At 47.3% G+C, this 26,736-nt stretch overlaps 2 protein-coding genes across 5 annotated transcripts in view; one reads left to right on the forward strand and one right to left on the reverse strand.

Annotated features, from left to right (window-relative positions):
• MAP7D3 (MAP7 domain containing 3) overlaps positions 1 to 2,507 on the forward strand; it is a 63,337-nt gene extending 60,830 nt beyond the window's left edge. The window contains exon 21 of the mRNA XM_073358441.1: positions 1,040 to 2,507. Coding sequence (XP_073214542.1) covers positions 1,040 to 1,047 — 8 coding nt within the window. The 3' untranslated portion in view covers positions 1,048 to 2,507. The remainder of the gene's footprint in view (positions 1 to 1,039) is intronic.
• A 1,933-nt stretch (positions 2,508 to 4,440) lies between these two features.
• Positions 4,441 to 26,736, reverse strand: part of FHL1 (four and a half LIM domains 1) — an 87,183-nt gene continuing 64,887 nt past the window's right edge. For 3 of the 4 annotated variants that reach the window (XM_073358469.1, XM_073358466.1, XM_073358468.1), the window contains exons 2-6: positions 12,288 to 12,469; positions 10,591 to 10,768; positions 8,864 to 9,033; positions 8,039 to 8,225; positions 4,441 to 5,472 (exon numbers count right to left, since the gene is read on the reverse strand). In XM_073358469.1, the coding sequence (XP_073214570.1) occupies positions 5,318 to 5,472; positions 8,039 to 8,225; positions 8,864 to 9,033; positions 10,591 to 10,768; positions 12,288 to 12,443 (846 nt within the window). In that variant the 5' untranslated portion in view covers positions 12,444 to 12,469 and the 3' untranslated portion in view covers positions 4,441 to 5,317. Of the gene's footprint in view, positions 5,473 to 8,038; positions 8,226 to 8,863; positions 9,034 to 10,590; positions 10,769 to 12,287; positions 12,470 to 12,748; positions 13,447 to 26,736 lie in introns of those variants that run through there. The other variant, XM_073358467.1, reaches the window with a different exon arrangement.

A 26,736-nucleotide genomic window follows, 5' to 3' on the forward strand; every position in this document is an offset into this window, starting at 1 on the left:
TAGCTGGTATAGGACTGGACTTTTTTTTTTTCTTCTTTTTCTTTTCATTGGAAGTTAGGATCTCCAACACACCAGTTCAAAAACATGCTCATAACAAGAGATCTCCATCCACTTGACAAGGACTCATGTGGATAGGTGTCCTAAATGGAAAAGCTATTTAGTGGAAATGGAATGGTTACACCACCCGAGTCATCTCTTCAGACATGACACACCAAAATTAGAGCATTTAACATTTCCAAACTCCTGACAGCTGTCTTCTCTGTCCAGTTCCCAGAGGATAGATGTCCATGTTTGTGTGTTTCATGTACTTGTCACATATATTCCATTGCAGTATGCACCCTTGTTACCACTTAGGTGAGAGGCCAAAGATTGTGACTGGGCCATGGAAATGGAGCGAAGGGCTTGCTCCCGCTGTGGTCCCTCCAGATTGGAGTTCAGATACAGTAGCTAGGTACACAGTAGCTAGGTACACAGTACCAGTGCTATATTGCTTCTGTGGGTACTTGGAGGACTTCAGGTTTGGGTGCTTTCACACCTCCTTCCATAAACACCAGTGAGGTTTGAAATGTTCACCCCAGATTCTTACTGCATTTTGAAAGTTAATCTAAATAGAATGACAGTATTTTGAGCCTGCTAATAACTAATGCAGTTAAGCAGAAGACTAATGTATTTAATTAGAGAAACCATAGTCTCTAGGCTGGGCTTTGGGCCGTGTTCAGCTAGATATGTTTTGAGGTAGTGTGATGTAGCAGGTATGTACATAATTTTACAAACTAATATATTTACACACTTATATCAGGAAAAATTTACTGCATTTGTTATATTTGATTATGCATGTGCCAGTGTGGACTAACCAGCTGTTATCCCGAGACAGAAACCACTGTTCTGACAGTTAATGAAATAGGTAAGCTGCAGATCTGCTGCTGGTTATGTTAGACATGGCCCCTGACACAGATAGCAGATGTACTTGGTGTCTTGTATACAGTCCATACTGCACAGCATGAGAACACTAACCACCTCTTCTTTGCTCTTTGGACAGAACTGTGAACACTAGAGTCCTGGAAATAACCTGATTGCACTTCAGTAATCCAGTGTTTTATCAAGTACCGAAGGCCTTGTTTTGAAAAGCTGCTTGTTAACCTTTACCTGTCTTCAAGCTTGCAAAAAAGACCAGCAGGGAAGGGATAATAAACTTCTAAATTTGCACCTTGAAAACTTTCAGGGAGACTTCCTTGCTGTTGTTCCTTTTCCATTTGTCTAGTGGACTGTTCGACAGGCTTTCCTTGTTAAATATCACTTGTTCTCCTTTTACAAAATCTCCACTAACCTGTCTCCAGGTCCTTTTATTTTCATATTAGTGTGATGTACCATCCCCGTGTGCCATTGGAAATTTACCAGCTGGCCACTGACAAATATTTTTGCATGTTTCTGAAGTGGCAGTTTGCAAATTTAAAATAAAAATTATGCATTCTGTGCATATAAAAACCAAATCCCATTTGTTTTATTTTCCACGTAACATCTCTGTACAGTTGGTGATACTAATAGGATATTTAAGAAAAGCTAAATTGGTCAGTTATCTCTTTGATCCAACACTGGGTTAAACTGTTTTGGATTATTTCTAATATGAAAATATTAGTAGCTTCAAAATACAGAATTGTACAATCATTAATACATTTTAATGTTACTGGAACGTCCTAAAATTTTACAATATACACGAGTATATATGCACTAATATACTGCGGAAATGTTGAGTACCTAAACGTGTTTGTTATAGTGCAGTTTAACATTTGTCATGCTTTTTAAAATGTTTTCATTTGAATTACATATTTATCTACACTCATGTAAGTATTATGTTGTGTACATAACAGTATTAGGCCATTCAAGTCCTGTTTTTTGTTCATGTTAATTATTCTACATGTTCCTGTGCTAGCTTTATAACAATGACTGCAAATAGCATATGTATTCCCTTTCCTAAAGGCTGCATTAGTTACTTGCTTTTTACAGCATGAAGAGATTAACTATCTTTTGCAAATGGCTGCTACAAAAAGTGTAAGTGCAGTCCCGTTCTTATGCCTTTGTAAGAGATACAGGATAATGATTTCTTTAAAGAATTGCTTTCTCAAACCCTGCCTAAATCTTAGCTGACACTTCAGTACCAATTAATCATCTGAATGGCAGCTGTGTTTTCAGTGTTAAAATGCAAATGTTCTTGCTGGAACTAAATGTGTTCCTTTCTCAACACCACAGTTAAAACAGGAAACCCTCATTCTTCCTCCTTTCTCAATCCGTTGCTATTCCAATTATAGTAGAACTGTTTTAGACTTAGAGCAGTGCCTTAGGTAAAAAAGAAAAAAATGTATTTTTGTATAATAGCTGTTTCTGGCAGAGACAATCATTCTAACAAACAAGATGCTGATATTTTTTTCTGTGCAGATGTTATTTGTTGAATGCTCTGTTACAGCTGTTTGTAAATATGTGTGCGCTGTTAAATAAACTTTGCAGTTGAACAGTGGGTTGGTTTTTGCAGTTCTGAACATTAGGTTACTAGAGCTCTCAAAATGTTTCCCCAGCTGCTTTGCCTGGAGATGCAGTCAAATGTTGACCAGAACAACCACTCGAATACACAGTACAGACTCCATAAACTAATTTTTGCTATTCAAATAAAATTCGAATGGTTCGACTTACTTGTATCATGGTAGTCTTAGTGTCTTCATCTTGTTATGCTCCCTGATCTAAAATACACTTCTAATCCTGATACCTTTTTAGTATATTAGTTATAGTTGGTGTCTACTCCATAAGGCAGAGGTCCCGAAAGTGTGTGTGGGGCGGGGTAAGGCTAGGGCCTAGGCCAGCCTGCACAGGGGCCAGGGAGGGAGCACCACCCAGTTCCACCCCTGGGCCTGGCCTCGGCTGTGGTCCCAGCCTCGATCCCCTGCTCCTGGCCCTGTCTCCGGGGGTGGGTGGAGGTGAAGGGGTTGCCAGGTAAAGTTTGGGGACCACTGCCAGAAGGAAGAAGCAAAGAACTTGCAAAAGGGACGGTTTCAATCAGCATTGTAGTTTCTTCAACAGTCTATAAGAATTTTTAGTTTGTAAGAGGGTTGGAAGATGTGAGGCCCTAATGCTAATTATACTTTCACATGCTTCCTGTTAATGCACTTGGCTCAAGCGTGTTTTTTCACACGAATTAATAGGGAAAAGCAGTTATTGGAACTGAATATTTCGTGGTTCTTGTGACTTCCAGTATTGGTGGCTGGAGCTATTCTTACACAATGTAGAATTAAAATATACAAAGGGATAGTCCTGCAACTAAGTTTTTCTGCCATTTTAAGTAGAAACCAACATTGACAGACTAGAAGTCTCATAGGTAAGTGATTATCAGCAACTCCCTTGCCCTAAACTATTACTAGTGATGAAGTGGGTTCTAGCCCACGAAAGCTTATGCCCAAATAAATGTTAGTCTCTAAGATGTAACAAGGACACCTCATTGTTTTTGAGGTCCATTGATCATTAGTGGCATGTTACAAATTAACACCAGTTTAATTACCAAGAGGATAAATTATTTCCTTTTAATGAAGTGCCAAAGGACAGGATTTGGAGAAGATAAGTTAGTACCAAGTTACTGTTAAACTTGACACTCTTTCCTTTCTCCAAATATAAACCCTGTCACAAAAAACAATCTTCAATATTGTTTAGAGTCACTTTGTAGTACAACACAGCTTATATTTTCTTTTTATTAGACTGTTAAATTCTGAGGTCTACTCTATGAAAGACAAAGTTCAGTCAGTATTATCGCTGCTGTGAAATTGAAAAAAGTTTCAAGAAATTGAGTATTTCAGGGCCATAGGTCTTTCATTTTGTTCAATAAAGACAATGGTTTGAGCTTTGAGTAATGTCCTGTAGAAGAGCATAGAGAATAACAAAGTATCCTTTTGGACTCTAGCAGAGCAGGGAATCGTCATACCCCATCCCTGTGTGTCTGAGGTACTGCTCAGCTGCCTCCCATGTCCCCACTATAGCGGTCATCCTCAAAACCTTGTGTGTGTTGTATGACCTCCTTCTATCCCCCTGTCCCTGCCCTGAATCACAAGGGGAACTCAGGGAGTTGAGATGGCTTAATGTTGCTCAGGCTGCGCTGTTTTATTTTAAAATAGATTACATCTGGAAGAGGGATTTCAGAGGAACAGACACCAATTTTAGGTTAATTTTCCCGTAACTCTACAGTATGTTGGCCACAGGCACATTTAAATATGCTCTTGGCAGTGTAGGGGTTGGCACTCAGTGTTAACTGCAATGGGGGAAGGAGGGGTCCTCAAAACAAGTACAGTTGTGCAGTGTAAAGGGGGGAGGGTCTTAGTGACTTTGACACACCTTGATATTTGTTTCCTACAGAAACTAGTGAAGAGACACAATCGTCCAGACTTCATGAATCCAAACAAGCATTAATCCAATTTTTATTAGATCTTAAAATAACGTGTTGTCATGGTAGGAGAGCTATCCTACAATGTTTTAAAAATGCATATACATTCTTTGTATGTTATGCGTCAAAGAATAACTTCATGAAGGTGGTGAATTAGTAAACCAGGTGTAGACAGCATAATTAAAGTAAAAAAGCTGGTAAGCAAAACCCTCTGACAAGCCAATTTAAAATCAGGATTAAACCTTAAGTTAAAATTGCCATAAATCTCTTTTAGCATTCTCCCTAGCTAAACCACAGTAGCAAAACATAAACAAAGCCATAACATATACTTGCTGTAACTTGCTTTATATGGTAGTATAAGCAAAGGCATTAATGTTTAGTTGCTACTAACTGCATGTCTGCATATAAAGTACTCATGAATGTATAATTGCGAAGCACCATATCTATGATCCTGGGTGTGGTCTTTGCATCTTCTTACCAATGGGTTTTTTTGGGGGGTTTCAGTGGGTGCAAAGATTTGTATGTTCCTTGTCAAAAACCACTTCATTAAGTGTCAAAACTTCAACTTAAGTTACAAAATCAGTGTTTGTTTTACTTTGTACTAATCGTCATGCAGAAGAGGTGATATTTAAGGACCTAAAATTCTGGCACCTCAAGCTTTTGTGTTAATTGTCATGAAAGCAAAGTTAGTTTTGCAGTTGAGTAAGTTTTGTTACTGCAGAACCTTAAAATCTAAAATCAAACAAGCTGAAATATGCTGGGGCAGGAGGTCTGAACCATTCTGTAAAATGGAAGAAGATAGGCTTTAATGTGCAAGCTCCTTTAATAGGCCCTTCTGAAGCAGCTCAGATACAAGAGCAAGGCTCCAATCCATTTTACAGCAAAGGCAGAGGCTGCTCCTTACAGTCTATGGGGACAGTCAGCGCAGTAAATTTTCTCATTATGATAGACAAAGCGCCTGTTAGCCAAAGGACGGGAACACTTGGTACACTTGAAACAATAATCATGCCAGGATTGGCCTTCATGGCTGACCACAGTGGATCCTTTTCCAAATCCTATTTAGAAAGATAGAAGGAGTTATTAATAACATTCCTTTCAACAGAAAGTAACTTGTTCTTTGTTAATGTCTATTGACTTATAGAAAGGATAGAGTAGTTGGTTGCTTTCCTAGAAAGAACAATGTTCCCGCACCTGTATAAAATCCACCAGACCTATCAAGAGCTGATCTTGGTCCCAGATGCCCTGCTCTGCTCTGTCTTGTCTACCACAGCAAACCATTTCAAACTCTGCTGGTAAAGGACTGGTGAAAACCCCAGCAGTTGGAATGCAGCTTTTGGTGCAATCAGGCCCCTTTAAGTTTCAGCAGCACCTCTCTGCCCACATTGTCTTGACAACTTCCATTTTTAAACCTGGTTTGTTTCAAAACTAAAAAAAAAAAAAAATCATTTTCTCCCAGAGGGGTTTCCCAGACCACTTAGAGCCTCGTAAGAATGCACTTAGGGTCTGATTCTGATCTTGCTTCAAGTGGCTTAGTCCTGTCTCCTGTCCACAGTTTTGCCAATCCTGCAGTGAAAAGCCTTTTCTTCTGTGGGTCCTGCCCTCTAAACCCAGCCTTCCTCCAGCTCTTTCCAATCTCCCTGTAAAACAGCTTTTAATACGTGTGCTACTCCTGCAGGAATTCTTCACAAAAAAAATAAAAATTCTACACACAGTATTTTTAAATTCTGCATATTTTTTGTCAAAATGTAATATAATCAAGCTGGTTTCAATTATTTTGGTAATTTATTTAAACTATAATATAATGGATGGAGAATGGGAGTGGGGAGCACTGGAGGAAATCACCAGCCCCCCTTTGTCTAATAGTAATGTAGCTAGTATGGACCATTTACTTCTAGTTATTAGTCAACAAATATATGTAGCCATATGCTCAGTGTTATATTATAGGCAACTGAAAAGCAAGTGATGGCTGGGGTCTTAAACTCACAATTTATAGTGGCTACTGACCATCTCCAAAAAGGTCAGTAGCAAATAGTTCATGGAGAACATTTTCATAGGAAATTTTTTCAGTCCAAAAATTTAGACCAGTTCTAATCACTGAAGCACCAATAAGCATTTATAAGGCCACACCGTCCTTTTACAATAAGGCTTCTTTACACCACTCTGGCAATGTAAAGGAGCCTTAACATTTTTACAACTGTTTTATATGTCTGGGGGAATTCACTAAACAGGCAGGCTGCTACACTCTGCTCTGCCTGAGGGAACAGAGCCTGCCCCACACCTATGTCTTCAGAAACACCGCAAAGCCCTGCCCTTCCACGCCAAGCATGCCACGCTAGCAAGCAAGAGGGACAGAGTGTCTGTCTTGCATGCATGACTGCCCAGCCCTGCCCCCGCTGGTAATTTACATTTCTACCGGCTGCTCTGGGTGCTCAACCCAACCTCCCTTTACTGCCAGTGAGTGGGCACATGACTGCTCTTGCGATTTCCCTGTCAGAAGTCATTTTTCTGCGGGGAAGCAAAGAAATCTGTGCAAGTGCAATGACGTGCACAGTGATGCAGAATTCCCCCAGGAGTAATGTGCATACATACTGCCCCTTGCTTAATTTAAACTTAAGGAATTTGGAGACCTTAACTGTGATCCCCCTCAGCTGACTTAGTATTTAATGCACCTTCCCAAACTCAGGCTTCAATTATCCTGCTAATTGAGGCTGCTGGGAGCTCAGACAATAGAATTGCAGCTTAATTTACACAGTTCTAATACTCTGATGTATGTCCTGCTTATGAACAAGTCTTAAGGCCTCCATCATGCTAGGTGCTGTACAATGTATTCAAGACATTCCCTGCCCCAGAGTTTGCAAGTGGATAAGGCAAACAAGCAGGTGCAGTGAGGGAGATGGTAAAACCATAACAGGATGGGATCATAGCTACTGCCTGGCTAAAAATGTACATGGCTTGCTCCCTGGGTTGCCATTCTCAGGCTGCGGTTTTGTACATGCCCTGTGGGAGAGGGGAGCTGAAGAGGGATTTGGAGGATAAGGTGGTGGCTTTAGGGAAATAGTTATTTTCTACTAAGTTCTATTCCTTTCTATGGATTTTTTTTAGATCTATGAACTAGCAAATCCTATGCCTGCTGTAAGAATGCTCCAAAAGCCATTCATGTCTTAGAATCATGAATGGGTTTTAGAATCATGTCTATACAATGTTTCTGTGAGGGTTTTTGGAGTTAATGGAAATCATCCCCTGCTTTCCACTTCATTCCTATATCCAATTAGGCAGAAGGAAGCAAACTAGCATCATGTTCCAGTTCTGCAGGTGTAGGTCACTAGTTGTTACTTAAAACAGGTGTTACAATGTGTGTGATGTAGAACATCACCAAGAAACCAAACTGTATCCACGTACCTGCCTTCTGGTTTCTTACTATAATGTATTACACCTCTTTTAGCCCAAATGAAGGCCACCTCCTTCTGTCTATTTTAAGCCTATTCTTCAGGAGACTGCTCTGGAGGTGGTCAGAGTGAAGGGGTGAGAAAGTGCTTGGACAAATCCGTAAGAGGGAGGAAGGGCTGGATAAAACAATGCTGCCTTTGCTGAGTCTCAGTATGCACTAATTGACCAACTTACCTGTAATGGGGTTCTTGCAGCCAGCACACTTCTTGGCAACTTTTGTCTTGTAGCACTCAACACAGTAGAACTGATCCTCCACAGCAGTGAAGTGTTTCCCACCAATCTGCTTTGAGCAGCCAGTACAGATGAAGCACTCTGAATGCCAAGGCTGCTCCTGGTAAGTGAGTCCTCCAGAAGTGATGGCCTAGGGCAGAAATGAACATAAGGAAAGCGTTATGCTGTAACCATCACTGCAAATCCTTACAGGTAAGACAACTGGGTTTCAGAACTGGGGTGAAGGAGCTTGCTACGGTGGGTTTGGGTTCCCGTCTTCAAACAGCGACAGAAGGATTTCCCTTCTTTTGAGAGGTTTTTGCCTAAAAGACACCAGCACAGAGCTGGCTGAGTTTCTCTGTGCTGAACTCTGATGGGCCAGGAACTTTCAGGAAAATTTCTCAGCCGTTAGTGTTACAGATATTGTACAGCACTGGTTGTTTACAGTACCAGTTTTGCACTAATGATTCCAGTATTATCAGCAAGCAACAGCTGTCAGCTTTTTAGCAGTGGAAGTGAGGATGTTGTTTGCTTTACTTTATTCGTTATGCAGGGAAGCTTTCCTTTTGATGAAGGGGTAAAGAGACTAAGCCCAAATTCCTTTGGTTAAATACTGGTGTCTGGAAAAACTATGACAACTACAGTGAAATCTTTGCTCAATCTGATGATTTTCTCAATTTAAAAAAAAGGTTAAGATTAGTCCAGCTTGTTCTCCTGCTCCTCTGCTCAACTCAATGCTCCTATAGGCAAAGGGCCCCTTCCCAACCCAAGAACTGCATGGTGACTTACCTTCTTGCACTTAACACACAGCTTGGCAAACTTATGTTCATGGCAAGAGGCACAGTAGATATCCTCTCCTTTGGGGAAGAAGCTGCCTGTTCCTATCACTTGCTTGCACTGGCTGCAGGTGAAGCATTCCTTGTGCCAGAATGACTTCTTGTATTCAACATTTTGGTCTCCTGCAACAGAAAGCAACAGGTTGCTGGTATAGGAATTTGTGCAGCCCACATGGGTCACTATTAATGCTTTCAGGGCCATTGCTGCACGAACACTCATGCAGCTAACAGAATGTTGGGAATCATTAAGAAAGGAATAGATAAGACAGAAAATATCATATTGCCTCTATTCTTATCCATGGTACGCCCACATCTTGAATACTGCCTGCAGATGTGGTTGCCCCATCTCAAAAAAGATACATTGGAATTGGAAAAGGTTCACCAAAGGAGAACAAAAATTATTAGGGGCATGGAACAGCTTGCATATGAGGGGAGATTAATAAGACTGGGATTTTTCAGCTTGGACAAGAGATGACTAAGGGGCAATACAGTAAAGGTCTATAAAATCATGACTGGTGTGGAGGAAGTAAATAAGGAAGTGGTATTTACTCATAACACAAGAACTAGGGGTCACCAAATGAAATTAGTAGGCAGCAGGTTTAAAACAAACAAAGGGAAATATTTCTTCACACAATGCCAGAGGATGTGAAAGCCAAGACTATAACAGGGTTCAAAAAAAGAACTAGATAAACTCATGGAGGATAGATCCATGAGTGGCTATTAGCCAGGATGGGCAGGGATGCAAAACCATGCTCTAAAGCAGGGGTTGGCAACTTTCGTGGCCCATCAGGGTAATCCGCTGGCGGGCCGCAGGACATTTTGTTTACATTGACTGTCCGCAGGCACGGCTCCCAGTGGCCGCAGTTCGCCGTTCCCAGCCAATGGGAGGTGCAGGAAGTGGCGGGGGCGGGCCGCCACAATGCGGATTGAGACACACATGGCCAGCAAAGTTCGGCATCTACCAGGCTGAGCTCTTGAAACTGTGGGCTCTGGTTCTGCTGCCTAAATGGAAGCTGAGCACGTGCCAAAATCCTGGCTCTAGTGCTCTCCTCCAGGGAGCCGTTTTTGTTTTTCAGGGACCAGGGTCAAAAACCAAGTGCGAGGGTACAGTATAAGCACAAGGCTAAATCACAGACAGAAAAAGGCAAGGGCTTATTTTTAATGAGACCATGTAAAGCTGGAACTAGCTAGGCAAGTGCCAGTCACCCTGCCCCTTGAGCACTGTCTTGCCTAGCTCCTGACTGTGGGGCAGTGGCATAGCTGGGGGGACAGGGGGAGCGATCCGAAAAAAAGGCAGCACCCGCTGGGGTGCTTTTACTCACCCGGTGGCACTTTTTTTTATCCCTCCACCTGGCTACACGGCCACGGTGGGGTTAGGCCACGGCATGGTTCTAGGTGTTTTCAGGAGCAGGTCCATCTTCCTGAGCAGGTCAGCCTGGTGCACGGCCATTAGCTGCAGCCTACCATGGTTTGGCAAGACCCTGGCAGTTTGTGCTGGCTAGGACCCCAAGTCAGCAGTCAGAGTTAGCTAAGGGAACCAGCTAACAAGTGTCAAAATTGGGATAGGAGGTGGGGGTAATAGGTGCCCGTATAAGACCAAGTCCCAACGATCAGGACTGTCCCTACGAGGATCAGGACATCCGTTTACCCTAGGTTTGGACTATGCACCGAGCTGGGTACCTGCAACAATAGCTTTGAAGCAGCCTTTGCATTTGTTTGCACCCTCCGTGGCACTGCAGCTGCTGCACCAAACTTTGTTGTTTTCCTTCAGCATGAAGGGCTCGTTAACCAGAGACGCGTAGCACTTAAAACAGCGGAAGCAGTTATCGTGCCAGTAACGGTTTTTGAAATGCAGCTCCTAGGAACGACAGGAACAAAAATGCATCGTTGTACAGTGCCATAAACCCCCCGCATCTCCGAAAGCCCGAATGACAAGATTTCACAATACTGTAGCACCTTTTCACTCCAAATACGTCCCCGCGTTATCTACCAGCACACGCACGTGTCTAGCAGGACTCAGTGCAGCCAGCTCGGGTGGAGGACCAAACAGCACACCAGTGGAACAACGGGAAATATTGGTCATGGACACCAGGATAATATTGGATTCTTTAATGGCAATCATAATATATAGGCACTTGGTTTTTAAGATCTCATTTGAAAGGTCCACAGGGGGTAGACTGCACGGTACTTAATCTATTTCTCTCTGAAGCACTGAGTTGGGCCTGGCACACTTTGAAGCTAGGTTCCAGTGAGGGAAGGTGTTTCAAACCCAGTGCAATATACACCCCTTTGAGAGTGCGTGGTCTTGGGTTCCTCGGGCCCTTGCCGTCGCCAGGCTCCCTGCAGTCAGAATGCAGTCGGAGGGGAGCTGGACTTCCGCTCCCAGTAAAATTCTAAACAAGGCCTAAATCACAAAAAAGCATTTGATTTACTGGCACTGCCTTAAAAAGAAATGTGGGCAGCTCAGCTTCCTTGCTAACACAAGGTTATTCTGTGCAAACCCCAGAAACAGTTGTTGTTGGGCAAATGATGACATTTTGCTGGGGCTAAATATGGGGAAAGTGTCTGCTGTGCCGTTTTGCCCTTTTTCACCGCACACACTTGCCGAAGAAACAGTTACATTTAGCCCATGCCCATCTTACTAGAACCTTGGAGTTCCCAGAAAGCTTCCCCAAATGGCAGCAGAAAGCCAGAGCTGATTGACACAAGCTGAACACATGGCCCATAACAGCTTTTCAAATAAAAGTTTCAGGAAACTACAGCTGAAAGCTGTGTGTGGGGAATGGACTTTCAGCCTGATGTTAACAGATCTTCTAGCCCTTGGTCATCTATCGCCACCTACGCTGTCCCTCCAGAAGCCTGAGCCTCTTTCTCCAGGTCCACTCACGTTACATGCCTTGTACCTAGCCTCTCTTCCCCACTCTGTCCAAAAGGATGTAACAAGCCTGCTCCACCAACTCGCCTCCCTCCTCCCCATGCTGTGCCCTTTGCCCACTCCCAGGCTGGTCCCGTCATTTCAAATCACCCCTTGTGCTGGAAACAGCCTCCCAGGTATTGTTCTCCAAGTGCCTTCCATCACTCTGGTACTAACCCTCTGACGGCGTTCCTGCGTCACACCGCGATGTCTGCACCGCCAGCCCCGTTCCTCCTGCCATTAGCACTGACCCCCTTCCAAGCCTGGGCTGCCAACCGCCCTCCCCCACTTTATTTTAACAGGTCAGAAAGAGTGAAAAGAAGTCAAAGGGGGGGCAATCAAACTGCCTACCAGCTGTCCCCAGGACAGTGACCGCCTCATACCACAATCCAGTGGGAAGCCACTGGCCACTACTTTGAGACCGTACTGCCATAGGGATGCTGTGGGCAGCAGCCCACTGTACCTTGGAGTCGGCGCCAATGGGCTTCTTGCACTCGATGCAGGTGTTGGCACAGAATTTTTCAAAGCACTTCACGCAGCAGTGGCGGCCCTCCTTCTGCACGTACTTCTTCCCGTGCAGCGGGTCGCGGCAGTAGTGACAATCAAAGCGCTCCGACATGGTGCCCACGGTGTAACTGCTGGGCCCTGCAGGGGGACAGGAGGGTGAACTGCACTCAAAGAGCCGTTCCAAGGCGCGCTCTGCCACAGCGCTGGCCTGTGGCTGCCCACCGCTACGCGACCACCCATCGTGTGAGAGCAGGGCTGGCGGTGCCGGGAGCACGCATGCCAGCAGGGCTAAGTGTGAAACTTCACCACAGGCAAAGCTCTTCAAGGGCAGGTGGGGCAGAGCTGTACAGGTCGGGGGCCAGCTGCCCTGAGGGAACGCTGACCTAGACAGCACAAAAGAGCCAGGTCTACCCATACCTTGGGAGCGTCGTCCATCAGCAGTGGTTCATGGTTGGGCATCGCCAAGCAGCTGGCTCATGGCAAGCATGGCAGGTCCTCGTGCCTGGCTCATAGCCTCTTCCCACAACTGCCCTCCTCAGCGTTTGACAGGCAGTGGGCCGTCAGGATTGCACGGCGCCTAGTGCCTTATACTCAACAGTTACTTAAACCACACCCAAATATTTCTTACGCACCCATCATCACGAGCAAACGCTTCCGTGCAGCCACAGACGTCGTATGGAAAAAGAAAATGTTGGTTGTGTTCTAAACAGGGTTTCTAACAGCAGTGATTGCTGCCAAGGCTGCCCGCGCCCCCTTCACAGATGCAGGCCGTTGCATACGCCGAGATGCCGCTAGCTCTTCACTGCCTTTCCCTTGCCTGGCCCTTTGGGCCACAGCCATGACACCAGCGGCCTCCCTGGCGGTGGCAGGTTTTAAAATTGTGTAGGGGTGGGCCCGTGTCTTTATGCAGTCATGGTAAGGTCTTGAGCCCCAGGAACATCTGTCTCTTTGACACACACGCACCTCACCTCACCTCAGGGCAATCTTTAGTCCTATCCCAGTTACAGTGTTCTTGAGGGCACATTGGCACACTTACCCTCTGTTGCCACCAGAGGGCATCTCATACCATGCCTCTGAGATGTGTGATACCCTCACAAGCAGGCCAGTGTGCTCTACTGTGTCAAGGAGCTACTGACCCCCCCCCCGTATTGTTAATGATGGGCTTGCACATGGGGCAGATTAAGATTTCCTGGGGCACTGGGCCAGAGCAAGTGGGGGCTCCTTCCACCTGCGGTTCCCCCCCCTCCCGTTCCGCCCCTGCCACCTGTGGCCCCCACCCACAGCTCCACCCTTTTCTGCCCCTTCACCGGGGCCTGGTCCCTGTTCTATGCAGGGTTCTCCCCCATTCTGCCCACCCCACAACCCGTTTGCGCCTTTCTACACTCCGCCCACCCACTGCGGCCCCCACGACTGGAAACGCTCTGTCCCTGCATCACAGCCCCAGGCTGCAGCAGGGAGTGAGAGCTCCTCCAGTCCTAGGCCACAGCAGGGGTCCGGGTGCTGGGGCTGCCCCTGCAACCCCCGCACATTTGCAGGGCACCGGGGTCAAGGGGGTGCTCTGTGGGGGCTTCCCCTATCCCCCGGCTTCTGCCAGGGACGGGGTCAGGGGGCTTCCCCGGCCCGCACCGGCCCGGCAGCAGAAACCAGGCCTCCCCCCACCCCAGCTGGCCAGGGCCCCTGTGCACCACCCTGTGGCTAATCTGCCAGTGTTTGCATCTGCTCCAAAATCTGAATTTTTGTCAGTGGCAGCAGAATCCCCAAACTGTGTTTAAACTTCAGATTTATATTTGAGCTGGGGGGGGGCAGGGGCTGGACTAAGTTTAAGCCAATAAAAGAAAGGTCAGCGCCAGCTTTGCCTGCCCAGCAGTCCTTGCACACAAGAGTACGTCAGTCACGGTAACCTGAATTTACACATATTGAGTCCTACAGATTGTACCTGGTAATTTAAGAATTAAAGGAGTTCTTCACAATTTAACAATGAAAAGTGAGCACTTGGATCAGCCCCCTCCTACATTTTAGATCACCCTCCAAGAGTTGGATGGGATGTGTGAGAGGTAGGATGGCCTGGCATTAAGACACAGGAGCGGGCGTGAGGAGAGCTGAGTTAACTCCTGGCTCTGTCATTATTTCAATGAGGACTTGAGCAAGGGGTGCATGTACAGAGGCTGGAAATCCTGTAATTGCAATGCAGAGACAGCATCAATATTTGCACTTGCATCAATAATACAAGAGCACAAAACTTGGGCCCACAAATGGGGACAGCAGCCAGGCCTGAGTCCAGACACAAATGGAAACCTTTGTGTTGCTACACCTCAGTTTGTCCATCTGTAAAATGAGACTAATACAGACTGGCAAAAGTCTCCGCATGCCATTTCTCAGGGAAAGCAATTCTTTGATGAGTCCAACATCAGTTTTTCCCTTATCATCATGATAAAAGGAGGGCGAGTAGATTTTTTTTTTTCACATGAGCAAGTATAGTTTCATCTCAAGATGGGGTAATTAGACTTAATCACCTTACCGGCTGAATTAATTCCTGGTTGCAAAGCACCCTTGGATGGAAGGTGACATAGAGGGACCTCCCTCTAGCTAATCAAAATCCAAGCAAAACAGAGAATTTGACGCTTTCATATGATTACGGCCTGCATCTGTGCTGTCAGGGACTTCTGTGCTGGGTACCTGAGTATGTTTCCAACTGCACCCTGCATTGGTCTTAGGTTTAACATGAAGAAAAAAATGAGAGAGAAATTGCCCTAAACTAAAGGAAACTTCCTGCCAACATGGCTCTGCTAACATGTGACTGCTTCCTCTCTGTCTTTTCAGGGGTTCAGCAATAGAAATCTGGCTGCTAGCTTACATTTTGAACCTGGCCCCAGCCTTTCAGGAGGCAGATGTGATGCTCTCATAACTCTGTAGACTTTTCCACCGGAAGTAACGTTTGCCAGCTGAGCTACACCTTGGCTGGAAGTCAGGGATCACCCGCCATGGACATCCAACCCTGCCTGGCAGGGTCCCTGCTCGGTACCCCAAGGACAACTTCTGTTCCCGTTCCCTATACTTATCCACAGATAGGAGCCAGGGAAGGTTCCTGTCACCATGGCATATAAGCATCTGCACTGAGCCACAATTCCCTGTAGTCATGTGTCCAGGGTCAGCAGGGGTGTATGTGAAAATTCCTCCCAAAACAATTGGTCTTCTGGCCGTGGGGATGTAAAACAGTCTTTGCTAATTTATCCTGACAGACTGCTTCCCTCAGTTATACTCAGCTCATTTTTTCAGTTTACTGTAATGAAAGTAAACAAGAATTTTCCTTCTTGGCAATAGCTGGACAGAGAGATGAGGCTGAGTCCTGTCAACAGAAAACGCCAAGAGGAAATTCAATTATTGGCTCTTGATAGCCCTAAAGCAGGGGACAGCAGGGAAACAGAATTAGATTCAACATGGTAAATGGTACTTGCTTCCTGTTTTTGCTGTTGACTGAAGTCTGTTCTCTCTGCCTCTTCAGCTCCCCACATGCTGGCTTTCCAGGGGCCATGAAGAGCATGTCACAGGGGGGAAATACGCAGAGAGAGAGAAAAAAACACTGCACCCAAGCACTTGGCACTAACCCCCCCGCCGCAGAGTTCAGCCACATTACTCGGGATGGGGCTCCAGAAGCCCTTTGGGGGTAAGGGTGGCCCAGGGGCTAGGTCACTAGCCTGGGACTCTGGTGCAATGCCCAGCTCAACCACAGCTTCCCTGCTTGCCCTCGGGGAAGTTCCCGTCTCGCTGTGCTTTGGTTCCCCATCTGTACCACGGGACGGATAGCACTGCCCCACCTCACAGGACAAACAGACCAGAGGTTGTGAAGTGCTTACACAGTATGGAAGTGGGGGCCGTACCAGTACCTGAGCAAGTGCACAAGGGACGTTCTAGCCATCACCGGCCAAACAGAGCCGTGCCCCTTGTGGGTGATGACAGCTAGTGAAGAACAGCTGTCAGCGCCTCTGTCAGAGAAACAAACCTTCCAAACTCCAGCAGCCCGCCTCTTCTCAAAGAGCAGCAGCCACGGGGGCAAAGAACCTCTCCGCAAAACACCTGTCTCTAACCTGCCACTCCCAGGTACAGCCACTGCGGCAGCCTCGCTCCCCCATGGAACAGGGATGCTTGCGAACATGCACGGCCTGGGGCCAGCCCTAGCGGTACTAAGCAACGCCCTTCTCTGGGCAATGGATGGAGGCATGGGCTGCTCACACTGCTTGAGCTTGCTGCAGAGTTCCACACAGCCGTGGTACTTCTGGCATGGACCAATGGACAGGGCACCGGGCTGGTGCTCAGGAGACCTGTGTTCTGTGCCTGGCTCTGACAATGATTTGCTGTGTGATATCAAGCAAGTCAATTCACCTCTCTGTGCCTGTGTCCCCTCCCGTCATTTGTCTGTATAGACCGGAAGCTCTTTGGGGTAGGGACTTGCTATTTGTTTATACGGTACCTAGGACAATGGGGCCCTGACCTCAGTTCGGACCTCTATATAGTATAGAGATCAACACCCTCACTGGGGCAGAAGAGGGAGCATCATCCCTCTGTAACACAGCCCAGCAAAGGGCAATGGGTTTCTGTGCTTTTCCCCCAAAGAAAGGCGCCTTCTGCTGAGTCTCAAGGGACTGTCTTATTCCCACGCTACTATCCACCAGTCCACACAGACAGACAGCTGCCTGGGCTCCACTGCCAACAATGTGCCAGCTACACCCAGCTCTATCTCACCCTTCCACAGTTGCCACCGACCATCACAAGGATGTCGTGATGCCTGCCAGAGCCCAGCCTCTGGGTGAAGAGCATGCGGCTCAAATGAAACCCAAACAAGCCCCCTGTGATCTAGCTGCAAGAGGGAACACTTCAAGGAACGAGCTGGGACGCTGCATCATTTTCTCCCCCACTTCCAACAAAGGCAGCTGCCACTCATTGCCCTTGTGGTGCAAAACCTTGGGGGCCTGCTCAGTTCTTGGCTGGGGACTTGATCCTGCAGCGTGCTGCTCACTCTGGCCCCGATTCAGCAAAGCGTTCTGGCACATGCTACACCCGAGGTTAAGGCAAGGGCTCTGCTGGATCAGGGCTACGGTGCTCAGCATCTGCAGGACTGAACCCTAAACCGTGAAGGCGAGGTAATGTATACGGTGCACAAATGGTCTTCCATCTCCAGCTTCCTTGGAAACTGCCCCTTCCTGCCAGGCAAGAACCTGGCCACTGCGGGGCACATGTTCATCACGTCCAGGGCTCACGCCACCTGGGAGCTGGATGTGGATGCAACGCCCAGGCTCCAGCTAGTGTAAAATGTGGCTGCTTGCCTCCTCCATGGGAAAAGCCACCAGGAGCATATTACACTTGTGCTGCAACCCCTCTGGTGGTGGTTCCCATTCTGCTTGGGTTGTCAGGTCAAAGCACTTTCTCAGGCATCACAGGCAGGACATCCGTCATTGCAGCGCCATCCATGCCCACGGGGACAGTGCCTCTTTCAAAGGTCCCAGGAGACACGTGTGGGCCAGACACAGTGTTCTTGGTGGTGGGAGGACAGAGGAAGTTGGACTGATTCAGAATCTGAGCAGGTTTAGGGCATGTGGCGAAATCCCCTTCTTTGAGAAAGTTCTCCCACCATCCCTCAGAAAGACAGCAGAGGGAAAAGGGAAATGATGGATGTATATTCCAAGTGGCACCTCCTTGTAAATATGCCCTGGTCAGAGCCTAAATTAAAGACCTAAACTGAGCCCTAACCTGGGAGGCAGAGTGTCTGGCACCTTCCTCTGAGCACTTGGGCCCTGCTGGAGACAGGAGACTGGATTAGATGGCCCCCAGGTCTGATCCAGCCTGGGTGTTCCTAAGTTCTTACCAGGGAAGAGAGACTCCATGAAGTCCATTAGAGAATGTCTACACCGCAGCTAGGAGCAAGCCTCCCAGGCCGGGTCCTCAGACTGGTGCTAGCAGGACTCACCCTCGCACACTAAAAATCACTCAGCAGATGCTACGGCTGGGGTGGAGCTTGGGCTCTCAGGTCTGGGTGGGGGGCTTGACAGCCCGAGCTCAGCCCAAGCCACAATGTCAAGGCAACATCTACAGCACACTAGCATGACCTCTGCTAGCACACGTCCCTGAACCTGGGCTGGGAGGCTGGCTCCCATATGCAGTGTAGACAGACCCTTAGGGACCCCACTATGCAGCTCTACTTTGCCCAGGAAGCCCTTACAAACGATGGTGATGGGCACCCTAGTAACCCTCAAGAGATTCAAGCTTTGATCCTGCTAATTTACCATACTCTGAAATTACCTCTTTGAAGAAAAAGGCACCCGATACTAGAAGTTTACATTCGCGTTCCCAGTGCCAATTCTGCCACAGCTCATCTACTGAACCAATTCCAGTGGGATAGGGTTACATAATGTGCATAAATTCAAAGAAATGGCAACAGTGCCAGGCAAATGCATTGGCTGCTATTACTGTGGTGAGCTCTGCAGCCTTCTATTACCGCAGTGAAGCGTCAGACCTTCCTAGCCTGAGTTACTCTTTGAAAAACAGCGATTGGGCTTTTGATTGATGTTTTTGGTTGCACAGCCTGCCTTAACCCTTTGTCTCATGAAATTCAATGCCATGTGCAGGAACTGGGACAGACTCGGCTTCCCTTATGGCTTCTTTGCTCCTATTCTGGGTTACAGATTGGGCCCACAGGGCTAGGTAGGTGCAGAAGAGGTAGGCAAACTTCTCAGATTGGTGCAAGCCTTCAAGGCGGTTGAGTTTCCATGGCCATCAGGCAGCAGGAGTCCCTTTGACCCTGGCTATTTATTTCTGAAGTGCTCTGATGGCAGCAGACGACAGTGCTTCGACAGCTAGAGGACTTGTTTTCTGCTCCTTTCTCTTTAGCCACTCGCCAGTCCCAAGCGACTGGTAAGTTTCCACTAACAGCACTATCAGAAATTACAAGCTAAGGGCCTGAATCCTGGTCTACTGAGGTCAATAGGGGCATTGCCTTTGGTTTCAGTGGGAGCAGGAGCAGGCCCTAGCCTAGCCTAGGACGGAAGAATCCAATACACCGCTACAGACTAGGGACCGAATAGCTAGGCAGCAGTTCTACGGAAAAGGACCTAGGGGTGACAGTGGACGAGAAGCTGGATATGAGTCAGCAGTGTGCCCTTGTTGCCAAGAAGGCCAATGGCATTTTGGGATGTATAAGTAGGGGCATAGCGAGCAGATCGAGGGACGTGATCGTTCCCCTCTATTCGACATTGGTGAGGCCTCATCTGGAGTACTGTGTCCAGTTTTGGGCCCCACACTACAAGAAGGATGTGGATAAATTGGAGAGAGTCCAGCGAAGGGCAACAAAAATGATTAGGGGTCTAGAACACATGACTTATGAGGAGAGGCTGAGGGAGCTGGGATTGTTTAGCCTGCAGAAGAGAAGAATGAGGGGGGATTTGATAGCTGCTTTCAACTACCTGAAAGGGGGTTCCAAAGAGGATGGCTCTAGACTGTTCTCAATGGTAGCAGATGACAGAACGAGGAGTAATGGTCTCAAGTTGCAGTGGGGGAGGTTTAGATTGGATATTAGGAAAAACTTTTTCACTAAGAGGGTGGTGAAACACTGGAATACGTTACCTAGGGAGGTGGTAGAATCTCCTTCCTTAGAGGTTTTTAAGGTCAGGCTTGACAAAGCCCTGGCTGGGATGATTTAACTGGGAATTGGTCCTGCTTCGAGCAGGGGATTGGACTAGATGACCTTCAGGGGTCCCTTCCAACCCTGATATTCTATGATTCTATGATTCATCAACATCAAGTTAACACCAGCAGGTTGGTTTCATAGAATCATAGAAGATCAGGGTTGGAAGGGACCTCAGGAGGCCATCTAGTCCAACCCCCTGCTCAAAGCAGGACCAATCCCCAATTTTTGCCCCAGATCCCTAAATGGCTCCCTACAAGGATTGAACTCACAACCCTGGGTTTAGCAGGCCAATGCTCAAACCACTGAGCTACCCCTCCCCCCTCTGTTGTGTCTCATTAACTACAAACCAGTTGGCAGCAAAAATTACTTTCCTCACCAAAGGAGACAAAGCAGAGTTGAAAGGAACGCTCATTGGCTGCCAAGCTCCGGAGGGGCTCTGTGGAGGTGAACCTGCTGTTTCCTTCCTGCTGTTTCCTTCCATCCTCACCTGATGCTCCCTGCTTGGGCTCAGTGACTTGCCATGAGCCGGACGTTTGTGTAGATGACCATCGGGTCACGCTGGATTCAGTTTCTTCTGATGTTATTAACATGGAAGGGGAAAGGAGTGGGGACTTGCACCCATTGGTGCTGCCTCGGTTTTCAAGAGGAAGAAAACCTCCTTTTTGTCTCCTGTTTGGTTTCTGGGCTCCTCCAGCTTTGGGTAACATACTGCTCCCAGTCACACCTGTGCAACCCCACTGACCAATCTAGAACACACATGACCCAGACGCGCGCTCCGCGTATTCCCATCAGACAGCCCCTCCTGTGTTCGAGAGGGGAGGTGAGCGGGCGCCCAGCGAGAGATGGGCGTGGCACAGTGAGTCAATGGCAGAGACTAGAAGACAGCGTCCACTGTCTCTGTTCTCTTTCCATTTTAATAAAATAAAGCCCAAGCAGCTGGGCGAACAGATTTCTTTTGGGACCCAGGCCAGTTTTCCTGTCTGGAAACACTGCCTTGCCAAGGTCAGAGGGACAACGCTTTCTTGTTGACAATGCAGCTTCGAGCCCATGCACATCCTGGAACTGAGCCAAGAGCCACATGTGTATCATTTCTGAAACATGCAAACTGATGAGAAATATGGGAACCATGTGGACCATGGCCAAATATGTACAGCTTTGTCAGCCGAACAGGATTTATTTTAAAGAAATTGAATTAAGCGTAGTCCAGGGCAGGCAGCATTGGAACATTTCTTCATCTTAGTTTTATGATCCCCTTGAGCAAGACGACATCACTACAAACCTATGGCCCTTCCTTGCAACCGCGTCGCTGCACCTGAATGCATCACGTGCAAACAACAGACAACAATGCCACCGTCCCGGCTTTAGTGTCTGCAAAAGATAAACACAGCACCAAAAGCAAAGGAGCCAGCACACAACTCCTGCCAGATTCTAGCTACCAGAGGGTTCAATTTTTTGTAAATAGAGGGACTAATTATGGCCTGGAGCATTCCCAGTCTGCATATGGAGCACATCCCCTGTGCACACACAGAAGCCCAGCCACTTCTGCAGAGCCATCCCTTCCCCTCCCAAACCCCTCACAGACCTCTCCGTGGAGGCCAAGTACACTCCAAGGGGAGGGAGTGAAAGCTAGAGGGGCCCAGAGGGGAAAATACACTGTCCACCTGCTATTCCTGCGAAGGGAAGGCGACGGCAGGGTTCAGCAGGAGAGGGGGTGCTGCCATGGAGCCAGCCATCCCCCCTCTCTGTGTGGAACTGGGCCAATCCCGAGGCCGTATGACCTTTTCCATGGAGTCCCCAGCTCCCTAGGGGCCAGTGTGGGCCAAGGGAGTCCCCAACAGCATAGCTCCAAGGCTGTCACGGAGCTGGTGGGCTCAGGGAGGAGGCACAGTGCCACAGCATGGATGACCTGACACCCCACCTCTACCCCGCCCCTTACTCAACTGGAGACTCGGCAGCAGCCGCAGCAGTTCATTATTCTGGAGAAGAGAGATTTGCAGCCCCTTGGTCACTTGCCCCTATTACAATCCCTACCACTGAACTTGCCCAAACTTCCAGGTATTTCAACCCTGACATGGCCCTGTTGCCTGGAAAGTAATCCCATGTCATCGATCGCAAACCCAACATGGATATATGGAAATATCAGGATTCCCCCTCTCTCCTGGGCTCTGTCTTCCTTCACCTGGCTTTATTTCAGCGTGCAGCTTTACACAGTTGCATTACACAAGTTGCTCAGCAGCTCTCCAGTGTACAGTATGGACCAATGCCAGGGCAACCTGCATTCTACAGCAATGCAAAGCAGCTCTCCCCACGTCAAAGCAAGCACTAACCAAGGGATACAGTAATGTTACAGGTGCAGCACGTCCTTCAAGAGCAAGACAGTGTGGTGCATGTGTTCGAGCTTGAAATAACCCTGAACGTGTCTTCTTTGGATGTAACTGTTCTACAAGCTAATTTTTCCCTGACCATGGTGTCTAGATGAAGGGAGTTTGAGCAGCATTGTTTAACTTCAAAAGTATCACACATGCATCATCAGAATATACTGGGATCCATATTTTCCTTCAGCTTTACATATAAACCAGTCACTGAGGGAAGGAAATACTGATTGGGAAACTCTGAAGAAACAGGCACAAGCAACAACCAGACTGGAATGACTTTCCCGCCTGGGCTGATCTCCATGAGGCGCAGGATAAGCTAAGTGTAGGTGTTGGGCGTGTGAACTGCCAGAGGAGGATTTACTGCATTACGTGCCAACTCCTCGAACTCCCTTGAGAGCCTCAAGTAATAACAAGAGTCCAAGATATCCCATGACACTTGTAATCCTCTTTTTGTTACTCTTCCAAGAGCTCAGACTTCACTGGGAGCAGCAGCACCGATTTTCCTAAAGCAGCTCCAGAAACGAACTCCATCTTAAACAAGGGATTGAGTTCCCAGCAGCTATGGCAATGCAATGCCTTGACCTCACTCCCTGGTGAGCTGGGCTACTGCTGCAGGGCAGCAGGCCACACCAATGACCTTATCCCATGTCAGCAAACTTATGTGAAAACAAGTTACAATTCAGCTGTAAATCTATCTGACCAAAAAGGTGTCAATTAGCTGATTATGCAAAAAGAGCTTCTGCTCCTTTTCCAAAGTCATCCCTCAGTTCACACACACCAATCCTTTTCACCCTCTAGAATGTCTTAGGGTATGTCTACACTACGAAATAAGGTCGAATTTATAGAAGTCGGTTTTTTAGAAATCGGTTTTATATATTCGAGTGTGTGTGTCCCCACAGAAAATGCTCTAAGTGCATTAAGTGCATTAACTCGGCGGAGCGCTTCCACAGTACCGAGGCTAAAGTCGACTTCCGGAGCATTGCACTGTGGGTAGCTATCCTACAGTTCCCGCAGTCTCCGCTGCCCATTGGACTTCTGGGTTGAGATCCCAAGGCCTGATGGGGCTAAAACATTGTCGCAGGTGGTTCTGGGTACATATCGTCAGGCCCCTCCTTCCCTCCCTCCCTCCGTGAAAGCAAGGGCAGACAATCGTTTTGTGCCTTTTTTCTTGAGTTACCAGTGCAGACACCATACCACGGCAAGCATGGAGCCCGCTCAGCTCACTGTCACCGTATGTCTCCTGGGTGCTGGCAGACGCGGTACTGCATTGCTACACAGCAGCAGCAACCCATTGCCTTGTGGCAGCAGACGGTGCAATAGGACTGGTAGCCGTCATCGTCACGTCCGAGGTGCTCCTGGTCGCCTGTGTGAGGTCGATCAGGAGTGCCTGGGCAGACATGGGCGCAGGGACTAAATTTGGAGTGACTTGACCAGGTCATTCTCTTTATTCCTGCAGTCAGTCCTATTGAACCATCTTATGGTGAGCAGGCAGGTGATATGGATTGCTAGCAGTCCTATTGCATCATCTTCTGCCAGGCAGGCAAGAGATGAGGATGGCTAGCTGTTATTGTACCATCTTCTGCCGAGCAGCCATGAGATGTGGATGGCATGCAGTCCTTCTGCACCGTCTGCTGCCAGCCAAAGATGTAAAAGATAGATGGAGTGGATCAAAACAAGAAATAGACCAGATTTGTTTTGTACTCATTTGAAAACTCCGCCCCCCGCCCCCTGTCTAGGGGATTCATTCCTCTAGGTCACACTGCAGTCACTCACAGAGAAGGTGCAGCAAGGTAAATCTAGCCATGTATCAATCAGAGGCCAGACTAACCTCCTTGTTCCAATAAGAACAATAACTTAGGTGCACCATTTCTTATCGGAACCCTCCGTGAAGTCCTGCCTGAAATACTCCTTGATGTAAAGCCACCCCCTTTGTTGATTTTAGCTCCCTGTAAGCCAACCCTGTAAGCCGTGTCGTCAGTCGCCCCTCCCTGCATCAGAGCAATGGCAAACAATCGTGCATCTGAGTTGAGAGTGCTGTCCAGAGCAGTCACAATGGAGCACTCTGGGATAGCTCCCAGAGGCCAATACCGTCGAATTGTGTCCACAGTACCCCAAATTCGATCCAGCAAGGCCGATTTAAGCGCTAATCCACTTGTCAGGGGTGGAGTAAGGAAATCGATTTTAAGAGCCCTTTAAGTCGAAATAAAGGGCTTCATCGTGTGGACGGGTGCAGGTTTACATCGATTTAACGCTGCTAAATTCGACCTAAAGTCCTAGTGTAGACCAGGGCTTAGGCACTGTGCTAAGCATGCCTCAACTTCCAGGGTGAGCTTTCTGTTTGGCTTTATGGTCAGTAATAATTCTACAATCTGGTAAACAACTCTATATTTCTTAATATGTTCTCTCCAAAGGACACAAAGCCAAAAAGCACTACTTACAACGTCGCTTGAAATTGGATGCAAGGACGATTTCATTCATGCAAATAAACACTGCTTAGAATGACACGCTTGATCCAGCTCTATCTGCGAGCAATACACAATATCCAGGACTGAATAATCAACTTCTCTCTGTGAACATTAATTTCTAAACACATCTGGGAGGCCCTCCCTCTCCCCCCAAACGTAAGAAAACTCGTTTTCCTGACTTTTGTGGCCTCCAGCTTGATTACCTGGAATTCAGTCGGGCTATATAAAGCAACACATCATAGCAATGATTTGCAGAACATATTTAACAAATGAAACTTAAGCATAACCGATAAGCAGAGCACTTCGCATAGGCTGTGTGTTAATGTCTCCAGGGAGCATGTACAAATGCGATAAAGCTTTATACAGGAACTCAAAGGCTGGGCTGTAAAAGTGAATAGGGAAACTGTGCTTAAACTTTATTAACCTGTTTGCCACTTAGGAAGGAAGACGAGACCTTAACCTACTAACCTTCTATTAGTACGTTGATACATTACAGACATAGTCTCAGTTCTTTTACTGCCAGCTTCTGTTGATGGAAGAGACAAGCTTTCAAGCTTCACAGAGCTCTTTGGAACAGTAGCCAAGCTCACCAGGGAGCACGACCAGAGCTGCTGGGAACTCAATCCCTAGCTCGAGAGGGAGTTCATTTCTGGAGCTGCTTTAGGAAAATCGGTGCTGCTGCTCCCAGTGAAGACTGAGCTCTTGGAAGCGTAACAAAAAGGGGATTACAGGTGTCACTGGATATCTTGAACTCCTGTTATAACTTGAGGCACTCAAAGGAGGCTGAAGAAGAGCTCTGTGAAACTCAAAAGCTTCCACCAACAGCAGTTGGTCCAACAAAGGCTATTACCTCACTTGCCATGTGTCTCTAATATCCTGGGGCCAGCACAGCTATAACAACACTGCAAACAGTATTCTCAGGTAGAGGAGGGTGTTTTCTTTTGATGCTAGTGTAAATCAGTGCAGCTTCAGTGACCGCAATAGAGCGAGGCTGAGGTATGGCAGCTGAGGATCTGGCCCCAGGTGTGGGATCTCAGTCACTGTACTCTGGATCCCTTCATGCAATGCCATCTGGTCTGCTCTAAACCGCAAAGGTGCCAAATGACTACACTTAAAAAGAAGGACCCTTCCCTTCATCAGTCATGAGGCATGAAGTTAATAGCACCTCTTGTAAAAGGGGATTGCAGGCTGGTGGTGCGTACCCCTGGCAAACCGGAAAGAGAGAGAAAAGGTTAAGGTTCATTTGTGCAAGGAGATTAACCAAGAGCAACGTTCTTCCATTGCAAAGCTTTAGTGTGTGTGCTCTCACCCAGCACAATATACAAGCTACTATGTTGATATATGAGAGGTGCTTTTATTAAGACATGGGCTACTGCAAGTTCCTGACGCATTTTGCAGTATCTATGCAGCCCCATCACCACAGCATCTGAGCACCTCACAGGTATAACAATGGACCCTCACAGCACCTCTCTGGGGTAGAAAGAAAAGGAGTACTTGTGGCACCTTAGAGACTAACCAATTTATTTGAGCATAAGCTTTCGTGAGCTACAGCTCACTTCATCGGATGCATACTCTGGAAAGTGTAGAAGATCTTTTTATACACACAAAGTATGAAAAAATACCTCCCCTCACCCCACTCTCCTGCTGGTAATAGCTTATCTAAAGTGATCACTCTCCTTACAATGTGTATGATAATCAAGTTGGGCCATTTCCAGCACAAATCCAGGTTCTCTCACACACACCCCATACACACACACAAACCCACTCTCCTGCTGGTAACAGCTTATCTAAAGTGACCACTCTCCTTACAATGTGTATGATAATCAAGGTGGGCCATTTCCAGCACAAATCCAGGGTTTAACAAGAACTTCTGGGGGGGTGGGTGGG

This window comes from Lepidochelys kempii, chromosome 9 (genome assembly GCF_965140265.1).
Source record: "Lepidochelys kempii isolate rLepKem1 chromosome 9, rLepKem1.hap2, whole genome shotgun sequence".
Taxonomy (NCBI): Eukaryota; Metazoa; Chordata; order Testudines; family Cheloniidae; genus Lepidochelys; species Lepidochelys kempii.